General features: G+C 53.4%; 1 protein-coding gene across 1 annotated transcript; it reads left to right on the forward strand.

Annotated features, from left to right (window-relative positions):
- The first annotated feature begins 249 nt into the window (after positions 1-249).
- Positions 250-20,699, forward strand: WDR81 (WD repeat domain 81). Its single transcript, XM_056865208.1, is given in 11 exon segments — positions 250-3,724; positions 5,593-5,700; positions 5,801-5,991; positions 9,311-9,501; positions 10,757-10,920; positions 12,180-12,206; positions 12,533-12,706; positions 14,165-14,830; positions 16,174-16,319; positions 16,424-16,603; positions 20,302-20,699. Coding segments are annotated over 11 exon segments (5,643 nt in total). The 3' UTR covers positions 20,623-20,699.
- The last annotated feature ends 229 nt before the right edge of the window (positions 20,700-20,928 follow it).

The following is a 20,928-nucleotide window of genomic DNA, read 5'->3' on the forward strand; positions in this document are numbered from 1 at the left end:
CACTCCTACACACAAAGCCAGCTGGGTGACCTTGGGATAGTCACAGTTCTCTCAGCCCCACCTACTTTACAGGGTGTCTGTAGTGGGGAGGGGAAAGGGAAAGTGATTATAAGCCGGTTTGAGTCTCCCTTAAGTGGTAGAGAAAGTTGGCATATAAAAACCAACTCTTCTTCTTGATCCTCATTGACTTTCTGGCTGGCTGTGTTTCCTGCAGGGAATGGTGTGAAGTCGTCCCTCTCCCCCGCAATAATGGAGCGCCTCCTGGAGCGTGTGGAGAAAGACCTGGGCATCGACCGCAGCCAGCTGACTGCAGCCCCGGAGGGCGCTCATGTGGTCGCTTTGGTGCATGCCAAGTGGCTGTCGAGCCTGAAGGAGCGGGGGGTGCTGCCTAGCCTGTGCCCGCGCCCCGAGGGCCTCAGCGAGGCAGAGGTGGGCACCTGTTTCCAGCGCTCGGTGCAGAAGTTGCCCCCTGGCTGGACCAGGGTGGAGGTGCACGGACTGAGGAAAGACCGGCTGCGCTACCCACTGGCCACGGCACATGGCGCGCACTACGATCCCAAGGGGCGGCCGGAGACCCTGCACAGGTTCATGCAGAACGTGGCTTCGCAGAACTACCGGAACTTGTGGGGCCGGGCCCACCGCTTGTATGTGCAGCCCTACGGCCATGGCCACAATCCGCCCGTCGCCCCGGTTTTGGAGGTGCTTTGTGCCGCCCTCCAGAAACTCTACGGCTGCCCCTTAGTGCAGGTGGGACGGGGCGTGTCCTGCCCCTCTCCTGCTAAAGAGTGGGGCTCGCCCAGCAGGGGCTGGCAGCCCGGCCCCAGCATCCTCCCCGCAGAAGCGCTGCTGGAGTCCTCCGAGATGCTCTACATTCTCTTCCCCTACATGCAGTACTCCCTCCACGACATCGCCACCTTCAGCCCCGCCAAGCTCTTCAACAGCCACGCCAAGCTCCTTTTCATCCTCTTCCAGATCCTGCAGGCCATGCAGGCTTGCCACGGGGCCGGCCTGGCATGCGGGGCCTTCTCCTTGCACGAAGTGGCCGTGGACGAGAAGCTGTGTGCTCAACTCCGGGTTCGCCTGCAGGATTACATGCGAGCGCCGGAGGAAGAGGGGAAGGATGCGGCAGGAGGCGGTGCCAGCAGGGGCCCGGGGGCTGTGGAAGACAGCCCTGGGGGGAAACCGGCAGCCCCCTTGGAGGGACTTGGGGGTCTCATGCTGGACTGGGTGAATGGCCGGCTCAGCAACTTTGACTATCTCATGCACCTCAACCGCTTGGCTGGGCGGCGGGTGGGCGACCCCAACTACCACCCGGTTCTCCCATGGGTGGTGGATTTCACCACCAAAAATGGCAGGTTCCGGGACCTGCGGAAGTCCAAATTCCGCCTCAACAAGGGGGACAAGCAGCTCGACTTCACCTACGAGATGACCAAGCAGGCCTTTGTGGCCGGAGGGGGCCTGGGGGGGGAGCAGCCCCACGTCCCTCACCACATATCGGACGTCCTTTCAGACATCACCTACTACGTCTACACGGCCCGGCGGACTCCCAAAGCGGTGCTCTGTTCCCACGTGAGGTCGCAGTGGGAGCCTAACGAGTACCCGGCCAACATGGAGCGCATGCAGGCCTGGACCCCGGACGAATGCATCCCCGAATTCTACTCAGACCCCACCATCTTCAGGTCCATCCACCCGGACATGTCGGACCTGGAAGTGCCGGCTTGGTGCCACTCCGGCGAGGAATTCGTGGCGGCCCACCGGGCTCTGCTGGAAAGCTGGGAGGTGTCGCAGGACCTCCACCACTGGGTCGACCTGACGTTCGGCTACAAGTTGGTGGGGAAGGACGCGGTCCGGGAGAAGAACGTCTGCCTCCACCTAGTGGACAACCACACTCACCTGACCAGCTACGGGGTGGTGCAGCTCTTCAACCAGCCCCACCCCAGGCGCTTGGTGGGGCCTCTGCTCCTCCCAGCCGAAGCCCCCTTGGCTGTGAAGCCTCTCATCCCCCCTGTGGAGGAGGCCAGGGTCCTGGAGGACCTTAAGGACCACCTGGCCGACGGAGCTGGGGGGCTTTTCTTGGAGGTGGAGCAAGGGGCCGAGGCCCTGGAGGCCATTCCTGCCGCTGGCAGAGGGGCGGAGCCGCCCTCTCCCAGCGTACTTTCCGCCCCGCTTCCTGGGGCCCCTGCCGAGGGCAAGCATTCTGGCCGGAGGGCCAAGGCCCCCCCACAAGCGGAAGGGGCGGAGGCGAAGATTGTGCTTCCAGAGGGCTGCAATGTGCTGCAGGCCTTGGAGGAGCTGGAGCGGCTGGACGCTTTTGTCCTTAAAGGCTTGCACGGGAAGCTGCCTGAGCCGGAGCAGGCCCAACCCACGGTGCCATTGGGGCTCTTGGCCCTGTTTCAAAGAGACATGCAGGCCCTGGGGGTCCTGGTGACCGAGATAATCTTCGCACCCAAGCTGCGGGCCTTGAAGCCTGGCGCCACCTTGCGGGAGCGCTTCCAGGTGGCCCGGCGGCTCTGCCGGTATCACCCGAAGGAGGTCCCGGCCCCGCTCCAGCATCTGCTGGAAACATTGCTGAGGCTGAGTGTCCCGGACAGCCAGTTTTTGGGGGAGCCGGCGGGCTCGGGGGAGGCCCCACTGTTTGCCTACGAGCCCGTCTGGCAAGGCCTCCCGCCCCCCTGCCCTTCGCAGTTGCTGAGCCCTTTTGGGGCAGTCCTGCCCTTCCCACCGTACTTCCCGGCGCTGCACAAGTTCATTTTCACCTACCTGTCAAGGAGGGCCGAGGATGAGGGGCAAGGGCGGGAGCTGGTCTTCCAGCTGTGGCGGCAGCTGGAGGGGGTGCTTCAGGACAACACCCCCGAGGGCCTGGAGATCCTTTTGCCTTTCGTCCTGGCGCTGCTGTCGGAAGAGAAGACAGCTGTCCACGCCGCCTGGTACCTCTTCGAGCCCATAGCCAAGGCCCTGGGCCCCAAGAACTCCCACAAGTACCTGCTGAAGCTCCTGATCGCCGCCTACGAGAGCCCCCACGGCCTGCACGGCCGCTTCTACCTCTACGCCGATTGCTTCATCGCCCAGCTGATGGCGCGCCTGGGCCTGCAGCCATTCCTCTCCCACCTGCTGCCCCACATCCTGCAAGTCCTGGTGGGGGTGGAGGGCTCTGCCCAGGAGGAGGGTGGGGCTCTGCTGCTGGGCACGGCAGAGGACGACGAGAGCGGGGAAGGCAGCCCCGTGCCTGGCTCCTTCGGGGAGGAGATCAAGGCCGACGCTGAACGGGGCTCGGGGGGGCTGGAGCTGCTGGACTACATGTCCGGCGTCAGCTTGCACGACCAGGGTTACCTGCCGGAGGGCGAAGACTTCCAGAACGGCCTGTACGTGGCTGAGGGCCTGCAGGAGCCGGAGTCCCTGAGCCTGGGGCACCTGAGCGATAAGAGCAGCGCCAGCGAGGTCTCCCTGGGGGAGGACCGGCCGGCGGCGGACGGGGAGTCCCTGAAGGAGAAGGTCAGCCTGGAGTCCCTGGACAGCAATCAGGACCTGAAGCACAGCGAAGAGGAGGATGAGCAGGGTCAGCGGGACCGGGAGGAAGACCAGGACGAGGCCCCCTTGGTCGTCGAGCTGCCGGCGTGCATGGAAGCCAGCCTAGCTGAGGAGGAGGAAGAGGAGGAGGAGGAAGACGGGTCAGAGCAGGACTTGCCTGTCCACGACGGAGATAAGGAGCAGACAATCTTGCTGGGTGAGCCGCCCTCATCCCTTTGAGAATGTTTTCTCATCTGTGCAGTGGTTAAGAGTGGCGGACTCTAATCTGGAGAACCGGGCTTGATTCCCCACTCCTCCGTATGAGCGGCGGACTCTAATCTGGTGAACCGGGTCCGTTTCCCCACTCCTCCACATGCAGCCTCCTGGGTGACCATGGACTAGTCACAGTTCTCCCAGAACTCTCTCAGTTCCACCTACCTCACAAGGTATCTGTTGTGGAGAGAGCAAGAGAAGGTTATTGTAAGCTGCTTTGAGACTCCTTAAAGGTAGGGAAAAAGCAGGGTACAAAAATCAACTCTCCTTCTTTGAGGAGGGGCTGTGGCTTAGTGGTAGAGCATCTGCTTTGCATGCAGAAGGTCCCAGGTTCAGTCCCCCACATCTCCTGTTAAAGGGTCTGGGCAAGTAGGTGATGTGAAAGACCTCTGCCTGAGACCCTGGAGAGCTGCCCCAGTCTGAGTAGACAATACTGACTTTGATGGACCAAGGTTCTGATTCAGTATAAGGAAGCTTCATGTGTTCAAGAAGAAGAAAGAGCTCAGGTGGGAAGTTGGTTTTTATACCCAGTTTTTCTCTCCTGCAAGGAATTTCAAAGTGGCTTACAATCACCTTCCCTTCCCCTCCTTGCTGCAGACACCTTGTGAGGCAGGTGAGGCTGAGTGAGTTTGGAGGTCTCATATGGAGGAGTGGGGAATCGAACCCAGTTCTCCAGATTAGAGTCCACTGCTCATGAGGAGTGGGGAATCGAACCTGGTTCTCCAGATTAGAGTCCGCCTCTCTTCACTACGCCACACTGGCTCTCAAGAAGCTGTGTCTGGTGGTGGGAGCTGGTGTTGGCTGAGGAGCTGTGCCCCTCTCTGCTGCTCTTCCATGACAGGTTAGTTTGACCTGCCCTTTTCCTTACAAAGGCTCCATCGGTTGAGGCAGGGGTGGGAGCCGGGAGGCCTGTCCAGAGGGACCGTTAGGCCCAGGGAGTAGCTGGACCCTCGGCTGGCTCACGTCCTTTCCCTTTCTTGGCTTCAAGACACAGCCTATACGATGTCTAAGCACACATGAAGATAAACATTACAGCCCAACCTCACGTGGAGGCTAAGTGCGATGATCTGAATCTAACATGGCCAGAGGCTTAAATGTCCTATGAAAGAATAGAAGGCTACACACAGACTCTTCTGAGATCGAATGACTGATGAAGCCTTTGGCAGAAACAGACTTTTAATTTGTATCCGGAATGACCGTCGCCTTCTTTGATCTCCTTTGGACTTTTTGATCCCATTTGGATCATTGTTCAGCATCCACACTTACCTGGTCACTTGTGTTCTTCATGTCTTGTTTAACTCCTCTGGATTTGTTCTCCACCACGTGAGGTTGGGCTGTAATGTTTATCTTCATGTATGCTTAGAAATCATATAAAGGTAAAGGTCCCCTGTGCAAGCACCGGGTCAATGCTGACCCATGGGGTGATGTCACATCCTGATGTTTACTAGGCAGACTTTGTTTACGGGATGGTTTGTCATTGCCTTCCCTAGTCGTCTACACTTTACCCCCAAGCAAGCTGGGTCCTCGTTTTCCCGACCTTGGAAGGATGGTAAGCTGAGTCAATATTGAGCTGGCTACCTGAAACAACTTCCGTCGGGATCAAACTCAGGTTGTGAGCAGAGCTTGAACTGCAGTACTGCAGCTTACCACTCTGCGCCACGGGGCTCTAGACATCATATAGATTGTTATATATTGAGTATTCCTTGTGTGTTTCCTGTCTATTTCACTACATATTGTTCCTTTCTTTAGCCTGGTGTTGTTTTTGTTCATGAGTTGCTTTTTACAACACTATTCTTTATTTTTGACTTCAAGACACCGCCAGCAAGACGGTGAGGTGGCTCTCAGCCAAATTGGGCCCCACCACAACCTGCCGATACATTGCCAGGAACCTCCTCCGGCTGCTGACCTCTTGCTACGTTGGTAAGGTTTCTGGGGCAGGAGTGGGAAGCCTGTGGGGCAGGAGGGGGTGGGGTGGGGCACTGCTTTTTCACTTCCCAGCTGAGCTCTTTCTCCCTGTCAGGTCCCCACAGGCAGCAGTTTGTGGCTGGCCCGGAAGAGAACAGGCCTCTGAGTGCCGGCAGCATCTACCAGAAGCGACCGGTGCTGGGGGACGTCGTGTCTAAGCCGGTGCTGGTTTGCCTGATGCATATAGCACACCTGTATGGAGAGCCTGTCCTCACCTACCTGTACCTGCCATATCTCAGCTACTTGGTCAGTACCTGCAACCAACAGAGAGTTAGGAAAGATCAGTCCCCCTAAACCAGGGGTGGGGAACATCAGGCCCAGGGGATGTTTAAGGCCTGCAAAATCATTTGGTCTGGCCCTTTGTGGGTCCTGGCAGATCTTTAGCTCAGAAGGATCTAAGACTGGCGATCCGCCCCCTCCTGCGTACAGGAATAGCCTCTATTCAAGGCAGATGTGAGTTTGTTTTGCTAAGAAAAGGAACCTTTTTTCCCCCTTGCAGAAGAGTCATTAGCTATGGAGCTTCTAGAACCGCCCAAGAAACTGTGTTAACCCTTTCCTACCCGGGCCATGGACAAACGTATTGGTCGGCAAACTTTTAAGTTCATAATTTTGTATGGCCCTCAAATGATGTTATAAATATCCAAATGGCCCTTGGCGGAAAAAAGGTTCCCCACCCCTGCCCTAAAACTTTCCTCTTATTGTCTGGGCTTCTTGGTCACTCCTTTGCCTTATCCCTGGACCTGTGATATTCAAATAGCCCTTGGCTCCTGGATCTGTTCTTGGGCAGTCTCTGCTCCTTGCTGTGGGAACAAGGAGTGGTTAAAACACTTAGGGCTGTTCAGCTTAGAAAGAAGGTGGTTAAGGGAAGATATGATAGAGGTCTGTAAAATTATGCATTCTATGGAGAGAGTGGACAGGAAGAAGCTTTTCTCCCTCTCATAATACCATAATGGGGGGTCATCTGCTGGAGCTGGAGGGTGAGAGATTCAAAACAGATAAAAGGAAGTATTTCTTCACACAATGCATTGTTAAATTGTGGAACTCCTGGCCCAGGATGTGGTGATGGCTGCCAACTTGGAAGGCTTTAAGAGGGGAGTGGACATGTTCATGGAGGAGAGTGGTATTCATGGCTACCAGTAAAAATGGATACTAGTCATGATGCATGCCTATTCTCTCCAGGACCAGAGGATCATGTCTATTATATTAGGTGCTGTGGAACGCAGGCAGGATGGTGCTGCTGCAGTCGTCTTCTTTGTGGGCTTCTTAGAGGCGCCTGGTTGGCCACTGTGTGAACAGACTGCTGGACTTGATGGACCCTGGTCTGATTCAGCATGGCTTTTCTTACATTCTTACGTTCTGTGCACACAGATGAGGATCAAATAGTTTGTTAAAAAGCTAAAAATAAAAATAAAAATCTGCTTAAATATGTATGAATACCAGGACCTGCTTTGGATGCATGTGGGGGTTGTCAGGGAAGTGCTCAAAAAACCCAAGGGGAGAGACCTGAGCAGGAGCAAAGAAAGCAGTAGATGCAGATGAAAATCAGAGGGGTTGGCTGCCCGGAATTGACGCTTGAGGGTTTTGTTCTTGTTTTAAAGCGCAAAGCACGGCCCCGACTTTTCTCCAGGGTGCAGCTCCCAGCCAGTGCTTGGAAATTCTTGGGAAAAGAATCTCTAGTAGATAGTCTCTGCCCAGAGGACCACATCCTCTGCATTACAATGTGTTGGATATTTAATGTGCAAAATTACCATTGAGTAGCAACCATCGCCCTTTCTGTGGGAGCCGATGTCTCCACTGTTGTGGGCCTGAGAGAGATGTGGCCGGATGAGGACTTTCATTTCCTCCTGTCAGAGTTTCTGCTGAAGGTGACACTGGCTCGTATTCAGCTGCAGAGCTGTGAGCCTCTGACTGAAGATATGGAGAGCTGCCTGACATGATTCTGCACTGTTGACACGCCAGATCTGCGGGAGCGCGTTCCCTGTACCCTGTGGTGGAAGGAGGTGTTCTGAGAAAGGGTAGAGAGAGTCAATGGTGGCAATATTTGAGTGACATGCAGAGAATCAGGGCACCGGGTTCCTCTTTTTAAAAAGGCCCTGTTCATCATTCCCTGCTTTACCTCCTCTTTAAAAACAGAAGCAAGAAAGTGCGCAATGAACAGAAGTACATGGCCAAGTTGACAGTGGGGTGGTGACGGAGGAAAGTGGCAGTCTGTAGACTGTGTCCAGCAAGAGCCACAACTAGTGCGACGGGCAGGGCAGCAGAGGAGAGAGCCTCGGGATGCTAAACTAAATAGGAAGAAGCAGTTGGTTTTTATATGCTGACATTCTCTACCTTTCAAGGAGAATCAAACCGTTTTATAATCGCCTTCCCTAAACAGGCACCTTTTAGGTAGGTGGGACTGGGAGAGTTCAGAGAATTGGGATTAGCCCAGGGTCACTCAGCTGGCTTCATGTGTAGGAGTGAGGAAACAAACCCAGTTCACCAGTTTAGAGTCCACCGCTCATATGGAGGAGGGGGGAATTAGAATATGTGTAGTGGGGAAACCAACCCAGTTCACCAGATTAGAGTCCTCTGCTCATGTGGAGGAGGGGGGACTCAAGCCCGGTTCTCCAGATTAGAGTCCACCGCTCTTAACCACTACACCACACCGGCTCTCAAGAAGAGACGTTAACCTCTTCTAATTGACTTGGTGGGAGAGCCAGCGTAGTGTAGTGGTTAAGAGCGGTGGACTCTAATCTGGAGAACCGGGCTTGAGTCCCCGCTAAGTGCGGCAGATTCTAATCTGGAGAACCGGGTTCAATTCCCCACTCCTCCACATGAAGCTTGCTGGGTGACCGTGAGCCAGTCACAGTTCTCTCAGAACTCTCAGCCCTTGCGGAGGCAGGCAATGGGGGTTACCGCACTTGGTATTCCCAGCGATGTATTAAGAGTTTGAAAATGTTGTAAAAAACATCGATTTAAAAGGGTTTTTGGATACTACAGCTTATAAATGGTGGAAGACGTCTTCACAGCTAAAGGGGCCAAACAAAGTGCGAACAGTATTTTTTATAACGTTTTCAAACTCTTAATACATCGGTGGGAATACATAGAAAGTGCGAACGATATTTTTTATAACATTTTCAAACTCTTAATACATCGCTGGGAATACAAGTGCGGTAACCCCCAATGGCAACCACTTCTGAATGTCTCTTGCCTTGAAAACCCTACGTGGTTGTCAGAATTCAGCTGTGACTTGGCAGCGTGCATCCACACACACAATTGACTTGATAAGTTTTGGCTCCCAGGAAATCCTTGCAGCCCTAGCATGAAGCCTTCAGGCTTCTTGGGATATGCTCTTTTTGTTGCATCCCAGAGATCTGAGAGGTTTCAGGCTGGTCAGCTGTGAGGCATGGCAGGAAAGTCCCACTTACTCCCCATGTCCGCTTCAACATTGGTTGCGCTCTCACTTTTTTTGACCAGGACTCTTGTGCATCATGGTCCGTGTTCGGCTAGGCTTTTTATTTCTGGCTGATGTCATTTTGTAGCAGGTGAGGGGACAAACTTGAGGCGTCTCTCTTTGTTCCAGGTGACCCCGAGCATCGGGGCAGGCGCTGGCCGGCTAAACAGCCGCAAGGAAGCTGGCCTTTTGGCTGCCGTGACGCTGACCCAGAAGATTGTCGTCTACCTCTCAGACACTACGCTGATGGACATCCTTCCCAAGATCAGCCAGGAAATCCTGCTGCCTGTTCTTGGCTTCCTCACTTCGCCAACCATCAGGTGAGTCTTGGGTGGTGGTGGTGGAAAGTGCTGTCAAATTGCAGCCGACTTATGGCGGCCCCATAGGGTTTGCAAGGCAAGAGATGAGCACAGGTGATTTGCCATTGCCTTCCACTGTCGAGTCTTCATCGTTGGTCTCTCACTGAAGTACCAGCTGTGGCCAGCTCTGGTTAGATCCCAAGCTCTTCATGAGCCCAGCCTAAGCTTTTATGATTCTGGTATGGGTGCAGTGCAAGCTGGGTAGTGGGTTCCCTCCCCAAAAAAAACCCACAATTGGAAATAGTTTCAATTTGATTACAATTTGATTACACTTTAGATTATTATGTTTTCATATTTTGTGTATGTGTGAAGTGCCTTCAAGTCGCAGCCGACTTATGGTGACCCCTTTTGGGGTTTTCATGGCAAGAGACTAACAGAGGTGGTTTGCCAGTGCCTTCCTCTGCACAGCAACCCTGGTATTCCTTGGTGGTCTCTCATCCAAATACTAACCAGGGCTGACCCTGCTTTTCTTCCGAGATCTGACGAGATCAGGCTAGCCTGGGCCATCCAGGTCAGGGCTTTCATATTTTACAATGGCTTTTTTACTTAAATCTTACATTCTATTATTTTTTTATTAATAACTGTATACTCAAAGAATATTTTCCGCTTATCATAAAACTCAGAGGTTGATGTGTTGTGCACTAAAGATGTTAGTTTAGCCATACTTGCATATTCTGTTAGTTTATTTGCCCATTCAACGGCACCTGGATAATCTTCTGCTTTCCACTTTCTTGGGCCACAGCCAATTGTTGTTATTTTTATGAAAAATAAGTCTTTGGAAATTAAGCATTTACCTTGAGAAAGAGAAAAGCACTGAAGAACATTCCATTTGAAAATCCCTTTTGTAAATGTTCTCCCTCGCATCTTGGAGTGGATAACAGGGCAAAGGTTAGAGGCAGGGGAACATAAGAACATAAGAAAAGCCCTGCTGGATCAGACCAAGGCCCGTCAAGTCCAGCAGTCTGTTCACACAGTGGCCAACCAGGTGCCTCTAGGAAGCCCACAAGCGAGATGACTGCAGCAGCACCATCCTGCCAGTGTTCCACAGAACCTAATATAGTCGGCATGCTCCTCTGATCCTGGAGAGAATAGGCATGCATCATGACTAGTATCCATTTTAACTAGTAGCTATGAATACCCCTTTTCCTCCATGAACATGTCCACTCGGGATGCCTGCTGGAAAGACTGTTGGCTGACGTCATTTCCTTGCTTTCAGTTTTCCTAGTGGGGTCCAGGCTCGGATGATCTTGTGTATCAAGGCTATCAGCCTTGTGGCGCTAGTGGCTTTGCGGATCGGGTCGGAAATGGTGCAGCAACACCTGAGCAGCACCCTCCGGATGTTCTTTGAAGCGTTTTCACTGTCACTGGCAGAGCAGGTGAGTTGGTCTGTACGGGAGGGGCTCTGCTCTTTCCAGGACATGGGGTGGGGCTGCCGCTTATTGGCCGTCTAAGCCAGTCACGGCTGCAAGACACAACAAAAAGATTCCTTCTGTGGGAACGAGACACACCACCCAATCTCATGGGTTCCCATGGAGAGCCAGCATGGTGTAGTGGTTAAGAGCGGAGGTTTGGAGCAGTGGACTCTAATCTGGAGAACTGGGTTTAATTCCCCACTCATCCACATGAAGCCTGCTGGGGTGAGCTTGAGCCAGTTGCAGTTCTCTTAGAGCTCTCTCAGCCCCACCTACCTCACAGGGTGTCTGTTGTGGGGAGGGGAAGGGAAGGTTATTGTAAGCCGGCTTGATTCTTCCTTAAGTGGTAGAGAAAGTTGGCATATAAAAAACAACTCTTCTTCTTCATTGTCTTTGGAGGCCCTGCTTCGGCTGGGCCCAGCATGAGTGGCGGCCCAAGAAAGGGCATTCTCTGTCATGGCACCTAAACTTTGAAACTCCCTCCGCAGGGAGGGGCTGTGGCACACTGATAGAACATCTGCTTGGCATGCAGAAGGTCCCAGGATCAATCCCCGGCATCTCCAGTTAAAGGGACCAGGCAAGTAGGTGATGTGAAAGACCCCTGCCTGAGACCCTGGAGTGCCGCTGCCGGTCTGAGTAGACAATACTGACTTTGATGGACCCAGGGTCTGATTCAGTATAAGGCAGCTTCATGTGTTCATGTGAGGTTTCTTCTGTCTCCATCTAATGGTGTCTTTTGCCAGCAGGTGAAGACATTTTTGTTTCATCTGGCATACCCTCAATAATGGTGATTGGCCCTCCTTCTAGGGTTGTTTGTTTATATGTTTTCAATGGAACTTTATATCGTTAATTGTATTTTGATGTTTGACTGTTTTTATGTTTGACGCTGTGTCGACCTCGATTGTGTGGAAAGGTGGCATAAAAATGTTTTAATAAAACAAAATAAATGAATGAAATCTTTGTACATGTGTCATGGGAAGCTCTAGCGGGGGTGCTGGGGACCCAGTTTCCATGGGGCAAAGGCATCTGTCACATGGCTGATACCCTATGTTCCAAGCCTGCTTCCAATGTATAGAGCTGCCAGGTCCCGCTTCGCCACCGACGGGAGGTTTTTGGGACGGAGCCTGAGGAGGGTGGGGTTTGGGGAGGGGAGGGACTTCAATGGCATAGAGTCCAATTGCCGAAGCGGCCATTTTCTCCAGGGGAATTGATCTCTGTCGGCTGGAGATCAGTTGTAACAGCAGGAGATCTCCAGCTAGTACCTGGAGGTTTGCAACCCTACCAATGTACCATCGGTCAAAAATATCGAAAGCCTTCCTAAAATCAAACAGGAGAAGGTCCTCAGAAGGTCCCGCCCCAAACTCTAACGTAAGATCTCTGTGGGTTGCAACTTTTTCGCGGGGACTCGTGCTTGTTAGAGGTGTGCAAAAGAAGAGTTTCGGCAGCTTCAGCTGGGCCAAAACACAGGCCAGGTTGCATCCTCTGAGTGCCCTTTAGCATGATGGCTGCTGAAGGTGGGTGGAGCTTGCTCTTCTGGGGTGGGTTCCTGCAGCCTTCAGCCCGTCCCTCCTGCTCCAGAGTAGCAAACGTTGGTAGGCTGACCGGCTTGCTTCCTTCCCAGGGACTGCCCGTGGAGTCGGCTGTGAGCCCGGGGGGGCCGCTGCCTCACGACCCGTCCGCTCTGGAGGAGCTGCAGAAAGTCTTCAACCCGGAGATGGCATACTCCACCTTCGTGCCCTTTTCTTGCCTGCTAGGTAAGATGCAACTGCCTCTTCTTTATTCACTTATAGTCCCATCCCCCACCCCGACGCACGCACCCCCTCCAGGCTATTGTATGCTTTTTTAGAAACAGCGTGGTGTAGTGGTTAATAGCGGAGGTTTGGAGCAGTGGACTCTGAGCTAGAGAACCGGGAAGCCTACTGGGTAACCTTGAGCTGGTCACAGTTCTCTCCAAACTCTCTCAGATCTGGAGAACCAGGTTTGATTCCCCACTCCTCCACATGAGCGGCGGAGGCCAATCTGGTGAACTGGATTTGTTTCCCCGCTCCTACACATGAAGCCAGCTGGGTGACCTTGGGCTAGTCACAGCTCTCTCAGCCTCACCTACCTCACAGAGCGTTTGTTGTTGGGAGGGGAAGGGAAGGTGATTGTAAGCCGGTTTGATTCTCCCTGAAGTGGTAAAGTCAGCATATAAAAACCAACCCTTCTTTGAACTTGGGTGTAGAAAGTGTCCAATGTGGCCCTGGGTAGGACTAAGCCACTAGCAGGCGTTAGTGGTGGGGGCTTTCTCTGGGAGCTTGCTTAGAAGGCGCTGAGAAACAAGCTGATGCCTTCTTGGCTGCCTTCGCTCTCTTGGCCTACCTGTGCTTGACCTGGTGAGAATCGCCAAGCTTGGGTGGTCTGGGTTGCCCTGGATAGGTAACCTTAATAGTTTATAACTGCTCCAGACCTTGAGACATCTTTATGACTATGGTATTATGACAACTTTATTTATGGCTGCAATATAACATCTCATTTAAGAGGGAAAAGCAGAGGGATTAGTTGCCCGTTTGTATGGAAGTATGAAATAGATGAGGAAGTCTTGCAGAAGACAACATACCCACAGTCATAAAGATTTTTTTAGAAAGTCATGTACATTTTTAGTCAGGAGCTGCGATTGTTTTGACCACTGAAGAAGGCCCTTTGGCCGAAACGCGTTTTTTCTGTGATTTTAAGTCCATTTGTGTTGTATGGTTTACATGAATATGTTGGTTTAGTGGGCTACTGCAGGGCCTTATATAGGTTATTGATTTTAGCCTGTAATAAACATATACATATTTTGCATTGATATAACCTTTACATTGAATAATCTTTGGCCTTGGATGTTGATTTTTTCTTGACCTTTGGGTACTTAATTCTGTTGTTTTTAGGGGGTTTTCCCCCTTTGTTGTTGGTGTTGCCCTGGATAGGACCAAACCACTGGCAAGGGGGATGGGGCTGGCTTTCTCTGGCTGCTTCTGGGAGCTTGCTGAGAAGGCTCAGAGAAACCAGCTGATGCCTCCTCGGCTGTCTTCTCTCTCTTGGCCTAGCTGCGCTTGGCCTGGTGAGAATCCTCAGGCCTGGGTAGTTTGGGTCATCAGAGGTGCTCCGAGCCCGGTCTTGGCTGGTGGAGGGTGGGTAGAAGTTTGATAAAATAAATAAATGCAACTGTGTTGTTCTCTTTTGCCGGACAGGAGATGTTATTCACGCCGTGGTCCCAAATCATGAGTTGGTTGGCCATCTGGCCAGCGTGTACTTGGCGAGCATCCCATCCAGCGGGGATCCTGGACCGGGCGTGGCTTCCTCGGAGCGCAACCCTCTGGGCACAGACCCCTTCTCCAGCTCTAGTGAGGACCCTCACTCAGGCACCTTTGGGAGCGTGCTGGTGGGCAACCGCATCCAGATCCCCACGGAAGCCCAATGGGAGGACTCCGACAGTCCTGGCGGCTTCTCTCTCGCCACGGGCGGCAAGGAGGAGAGCGCCCTGAAGCAGGAGCTGCCGCGCAGTGCCCACCTGCTGTGCGGCAACTGGCTGGCTTACTGGCAGTACGAGATCGGCGTGAGCCAGTACGACGCCCGCTTCCACTTCCACCAGATCAAGCTGCAGAGTTTCGTGGGCCACCTGGGGGCCATCAAATGCATGGCCCCGCTGGGCGGGGAGGACTTCTTCCTGAGCGGCAGCAAAGACAAGACGGTCTGCCTGTGGCCTCTCTACAACCGGGGCGACGGCACCCACGAGACCAGTCCTCGGCTGACCTATGCCCAGCACAGGAAGTCGGTCTTCTATGTGGGCATGCTGGAAGCGCCGCAGTATGTGGTCAGTTGCGACAGCGCCATCCATGTCTGGGACCCCTTCACGGGTAAGTCTGTAGACGGGCAATGGAGGGCGCTCAACTGAGCTAAAAGGAGGGAGCTGTCTCCCTCCCTGCCAAGGGGAGGCTCCTGTGACTGGATGAACTTCTTGCTGGGATGTAGTGGTTAAGAACCAGTGTGGTGTAGTGGTTAAGAACGGTGGTTTGCAGCTGTGGACTCTGATCTTGAAAACCGGATTTGATTCCCCATTCCTCCACATGAGCGGCGGAGGCTAATCTGGTGAACTGGATTTGTTTCCCCACTCCTCCACATGAAGCCAGCTGGATGACCTTGGGCTAGTCACAGCTCTCTCAGCCTCACCTACCTCACAGGGTGTCTGTTGTGGGGAAGGGAAGGTAAGCCGTTTGTTTCTTCCTTAAGTGGTAGAGAAAGTGGTAGAGAAAGTTGCGACAGCGCCATCCATGTCTGGGACCCCTTCACTGGTAAGTCTGTAGACGGGCAATGGAGGGCGCTCAACTGAGTTAAAAGGAGGGAGCTGTCTCCCTCCCTGCCAAGGGGAGGCTCCTGTGACTGGATGAACTTCTTGCTGGGATGTAGTGGTTAAGAACCAGTGTGGTGTAGTGGTTAAGAACGGTGGTTTGCAGCTGTGGACTCTGATCTTGAAAACCGGATTTGATTCCCCATTCCTCCACATGAGCGGCGGAGGCTAATCTGGTGAACTGGATTTGTTTCCCCACTCCTCCACATGAAGCCAGCTGGATGACCTTGGGCTAGTCACAGCTCTCTCAGCCTCACCTACCTCACAGGGTGTCTGTTGTGGGGAAGGGAAGGTAAGCCGTTTGTTTCTTCCTTAAGTGGTAGAGAAAGTCGGCCTATAAAACCAACTATAAAAACCAACTCTTCTCCTCCTCCTCCTCCTTAGCAACAGAGTTTCAGGTGGGTAGCTGTGTTGGTTTGCTCTAGAAGAGCGAGAGCAAGATTCAAGTCCAGTAGCAGTGAAAAGACCAACAAGAATTCCACGGAGTAGGCTTTCGAGAGTCAAAGCGCCCTTTGTCAGATACCTGTCTGACAAAGGGAGTTTCGACTCTCAAAAGCTTATGCCTGCTTTCTCTCCTGGTGAACTGGATTTGTTTCTCCACTCCCAACACATGAAGCCAGCTGGGTGACCTTGGGCTAGTCACTCTCTCTCAGCCTCACCTACCCCACAGGGTATCTGTTGTCGGGAGGGGAAGGGGAGGTGAATGTAAGCGGGTTTGATTCTTCCTGAAGTTGTAGAGAAAGTCAGCATATAAAAACCAGCTCTTCTTCTTCTTCAGAGTTACTCATATGTGTATCTGATTGCAAACCACTCATGCGCACTGGGGTGTGTGGGGCTTGGGGCTTTTTGCAGGAAAGCTCATCCACGGCTTTGAGGCGCCAGACAGCAAAGTGCCCATCACGGCCGTGAGCACCATGCCGCCCCCCTACAGCAGCGTGGCCATGGCCAGTGCGGATTCGGTCTTGCGGTTCATCGACCACCGGAAACCAGGATTGCAGGTACCAGCCAGTTGCTCCCTGTTGGTCTAAGTACGATCTGTCCCAGGGTTTATCTCCCTTTGCCTTGACCGTGAACTCTCTCCCACCTTCTTCCTCATTTGCAGCATGAATTCCGGCTGGCCACGGGGGCAAACGCTGGCCTCATCCGTTGCCTGGCTGTCAGTCCCAGTGGGCGGAGCATAGTGGCCGGCTTCTCTTCCGGCTTTATGGTCCTGTTGGACACCAGGACGGGCCTCATCCTGCGGGGCTGGCCGGCGCATGAAGGAGACATTTTGCAGATTAAGGTAGGAGCTGGTGGCAGGAGCTGGTGGGTCATCCCCCCCTGTACCCTTTCATGGGGCTTCACCTTTCCTCAAAATGAATTGGGGCCACTAATGGCAAAACCCCACACATGTGGGAGCTCGATGAGGGTCTGGGAGAAGGCCTGGTTCTTGGGCAGCAGTCTGGTAGTTTCCTGTGTGTCCCCTGGCACTGTAAGCTGCTTCTAGGGCAGAGCTCTGCAGAGAAACCATTTTCCCGCAGCTCCAAGATGTACTCTCTTCCTACCTTCAAGTACTTGAAGGGCTGTCATATAGAGGAGGGTGCCGAGTTGTTTTCGGTTGCCCCAGAAGGTCAGACCAGAATTAACAGGTGGATATTAAATCAAAAGAGTTTCCGTCTAGACATTAGGAAGAATTTTCTAACAGTTAGAGCGGCTTCTCAGTGGAACAGGCTTCCTCGGGAGGTGGTAAGTGCTCCTTCCCTGGAGGTTTTTAAGCAGAGGCTAGATGGCCATCTGTCAGCAATGCTGATTCTATGACCTTAGGCAGATGATGAGAGGGAGGGCATCTTGGCCATCTTCTGGGCATGGAGTAGGGGTTACTGGAGGTGTGGGGGGGAGGTTGTTATGAATTTCCTGCAGGGGGTTGGACTAGATGACCCTGGTGGTCCCTTCCAACTCTATGATTTTATGATTCTGCCTTCTCTTCCAACAAACACCTGGCATGTTGAATTTCCTGCACAGCTGGAAATCCGGGCTAAGGCTCTGCTGTTGTGACAAGGAAGCATTTCCAGCTGTAGGAGATTGAGGCTGCGCTGCCTCCAAGGCCAAGACGAGAGCCCGCTCTTGGGCCTGGGGAACTGCAGTACCATAGAGTCCGCCCTTTGGGGGCATATGCCGGGTGCCTGTAGCTGCTCCTAGAAGCCACTGCAAACTCCAGCTTCTTCTATGCGGAAATTTCTAAGCCCTTGTAGTTTCAGGGAGACGCTGGATAAATGAGAGTAGTGCCCTGTGCAAGTCTCAGAAGCCTGGCCTGCCCAACTGCCATGCATCACAAAGAGCATGGATAATGTGTCATAGCCTGTGCTGCTATTCCGTGTGAGCCCATGGGAAGCTAGAGAGCCAGCGTAGTGTAGTGGTTAAGAGCAGTGGTTTGGAGCGGTGGGCTATGCTCTGGAGAACCGGGTTTGATTCCCCCACTCCTCCACACGAGCGGCGGAGGCTAATCTGGTGAACTGGATTCGTTTCCCCACTCCTACACAAGAAGCCTGCTGGGTGACTTTGGGCTAGTCACAGTTCTCTCAGCCTCACCTATCTCACAGGGTGTCTGTTGTGGGGAGGGGAAGGGAAGGTGATTGTTATACAGTTTGATTCTTCCCGAAGCGATAGAGAAAGTTGGCATATAAAAATCTCCTCCTCTTCCAGTGTGGTGTAGTGGTTAATAGCGGTGGTTTGGAGCGGTGGACTCTGAGCTAGAGAACCGGGAAGCCTACTGGGTAACCTTGAGCTGGTCACAGTTCTCTCCAAACTCCCTCAGATCTGGAGAACCGGGTTTGATTCCCCCACTCCTCCACATGAGCGGCAGAGGCTAATCTGGTGCACTGGATTTGTTTCCCCACTCCTACACATGAAGCCAGCCTGGTGACCTTGGGCTAGTCACAGCTCTCTCATCCCCACCTACCTCACAAGGGTGTCTGTTGTGGGGAGGGGAAGGGAAGGGGATTGTAAGCCAGTTTTATTCTCCCTTAAGTGGTAGAGAACGTCAGCATATAAAAAAACAACTGTTTCTTCTTCTAGAGGGAGGAGGCGGTGGCAAGGACACAGGTCACAGTACAGGGAGGAGAAGGGAGGAGAGGGGGAAAGGCCTGTGTGGGAGGAGCCAGCCTGGGCTCCCCCCCCCCATACTGGCTGGCTGCCCTGCTCAGAGCCCCCTTCTAATGAATAACCCTCCTGTTTGTCTACCCCCGGGAGCCACGAGGTCCCGCGTCCTTCACCCAGCAGCAGTCAAACAAGCTGCTTATGTTTCCTCCCTCCACGGGAGGCTCAGAACAAGGCCCTGTTTCCCAGCTGGCAGGCAGCTTCCACGGCAGCGGGAGAGGGGGGCACTCTCTTCCTACCCACACAACTCGGTGGTTGACCAGTGTGAACTGAAAACTGCTGTAGAGTGGGGTTAAAGCCAGGCTTCTTGATCCTTTCCAACTGCTGGGTTAGGCATGTGCCCCTCCTGTGTGGCAGGAGCAGCTGAAATCCCATGGCTAACTTGGACTTTGCCCCCATCCCCATCAGGGGGCCGGCCAAGGCCAGTGCAGAAGGCCTACCTGAGTTAACCCTGCGTGCTTGGCCTTTGTGTTTGCCGGGGCTTATTTAGGGCCTGGATTTTCTGTTGGGAAGTGAGTGTTCATGTTAGTGGAGGGGCTGTGGCTCAGTGGTAGAGCATCTGCTTGGCATGCAGAAGTTTCAGTCCCCGGCATCTCCAGTTAAAGGGACCAGGCAAATAGGTGATGTGAAAGACCCCTGCCTGAGACCCTGGAGAGAAGCTGCCGGTCTGAGTAGACAATACTGACTTGGATGGACTGAGGGTCTGATTAAGTTTAAGGCAGCTTGATGTGTTCTCAGTCATTTGGGAGGGGCTGTGGCTCAGTGGTAGAGCATCTGCTTGGCACACAGAAGGTCTTAGGTTCAATCCCCAGCATCTTCAGTTAAAAGGACTAGGCAAATAGGTGATGTGAAAGACGTCTGCCTGAGACCCTGGAGAGCCACTGCCGGTCTGAGTAGACAATACTGACTTTGATGGACCCAGGGTCTGATTCAGTATAAGGCAGCTTTATGTGTGTCCAGCTTCATGTGTGAATAATGAAGAAGAGTGACCTGGGGCGGGTGCAGAATTCCTTTTTCTCACCACTGAGTAACCACAGCTCGCTCCCGCACAACTGGGATTTGGGGTAGATTGCATCTTCCTTTTATTGTGGCGTCCCATTCGGTTTCCCCAGGGCTCGTGTAGATAGCATCGGGGGTGGAAGAAGTCACCATAGCTCAGTGAACCCAAACATGGCAACTGTTACCTCCATGAACATTTGCTGGCAGTCATTTGCTCCCCCCACCCCCAGCAAAGTCCCAGCCCTAGCTTTCCTCCACGTCATTGGAGCAGAAGGTGTTTCGGAAGAGGCCAAGAGGCATCAAAGCCGAACGCCAATTTGGAAACCACTCCATCAGCAGAGACTGCTTTGACTTGACCCCCAGTTGTGACGTTCTCATAATTCCAGAAGTGCCCACAAGCTCAGCAAGATTTGTGTTAGCTCATGGAAACTTCCCCTTCTCTCCCCACCCCCATAAGAACATAAGAAAGGCCCTGCTGGATCAGACCAAGGCCCATCAAGTCCAGCAGTCTGTTCACACAGTGGCCAACCAGGTGCCTCTAGGAAGCCCACAAGCAAGACTACTGCAGCAGCATTGTCCTGCCTGTGTTCCATAGCACCTAATATATTCGGCATGCTCCTCTGATCCTGGAGAGAATAGGTATGCATCATGACTAGTAACCATTTTGACTAGTAGCCCTTGATAATCCTCTCCTCCATGAACATGTCCAATCCACTCTCAAAGCTTTCCAAGTTGGCAGCCATCACCACATCCTGGGGCAGGGAGTTCCACAATTTAACTATGGGTTGTGTGAAGAAATACTTCCCTTTTATCTGTTTCGAATCTCTCCCCCACCCCGCCCCGCAGGCCACAGAGGGTAACACGCTCATCAGTTCCTCCTCTGACCACTCGCTGACCGTCTGGAAGGAGCTGGAGCAGAAGCCGCTGCAGACTTACAAGTCCACCTCCGAGCCGATCCATGCCTTCGACCTCTATGGCAACGAGGTGGTGGCCGGCACTGTGGCGAACAAGATCGGCGTCTACTCACTCCAGGAGTCCTTGCCCCCCAGCGTCACCAAGCTCAGCTCTGAGAACTTCCGGGGCACCTTGACCAGCCTGGCCGTTCTTCCCACCAAGTGCCATCTGTTGCTGGGCTCGGACAATGGGACGGTTCGCCTCCTGGCGTAGCCCTTCTCCGCTTGGCGTCTGTGACGGATTTCCTTTTAGGGACTGTAGCAGAGCCTGTGGCCAACGTGCGGGAGAGCAGAGAGGAGGGAACGGGAGACCTCATTGAATCGTTCTTTCTGTCCCCAAAGCCTAAGAACAATGGGACCCATTCCTAGCAAGCGGGCTGCTGGGCAGCCAGGGGCCAAAATCGTCCCGTCACCTCACGTGCCTAACTTTCTTTGGGATCAAGGGGTGTTTCCCAGAGAAAACCCACCAAGGAGGGACCTATGACTTTTTCCTCCCCACCCCTCCCTCCATGGCATTCCA

The sequence above is a fragment of the Euleptes europaea genome, chromosome 19, assembly GCF_029931775.1.
Source record: "Euleptes europaea isolate rEulEur1 chromosome 19, rEulEur1.hap1, whole genome shotgun sequence".
NCBI lineage: Eukaryota > Metazoa > Chordata > Lepidosauria > Squamata > Sphaerodactylidae > Euleptes > Euleptes europaea.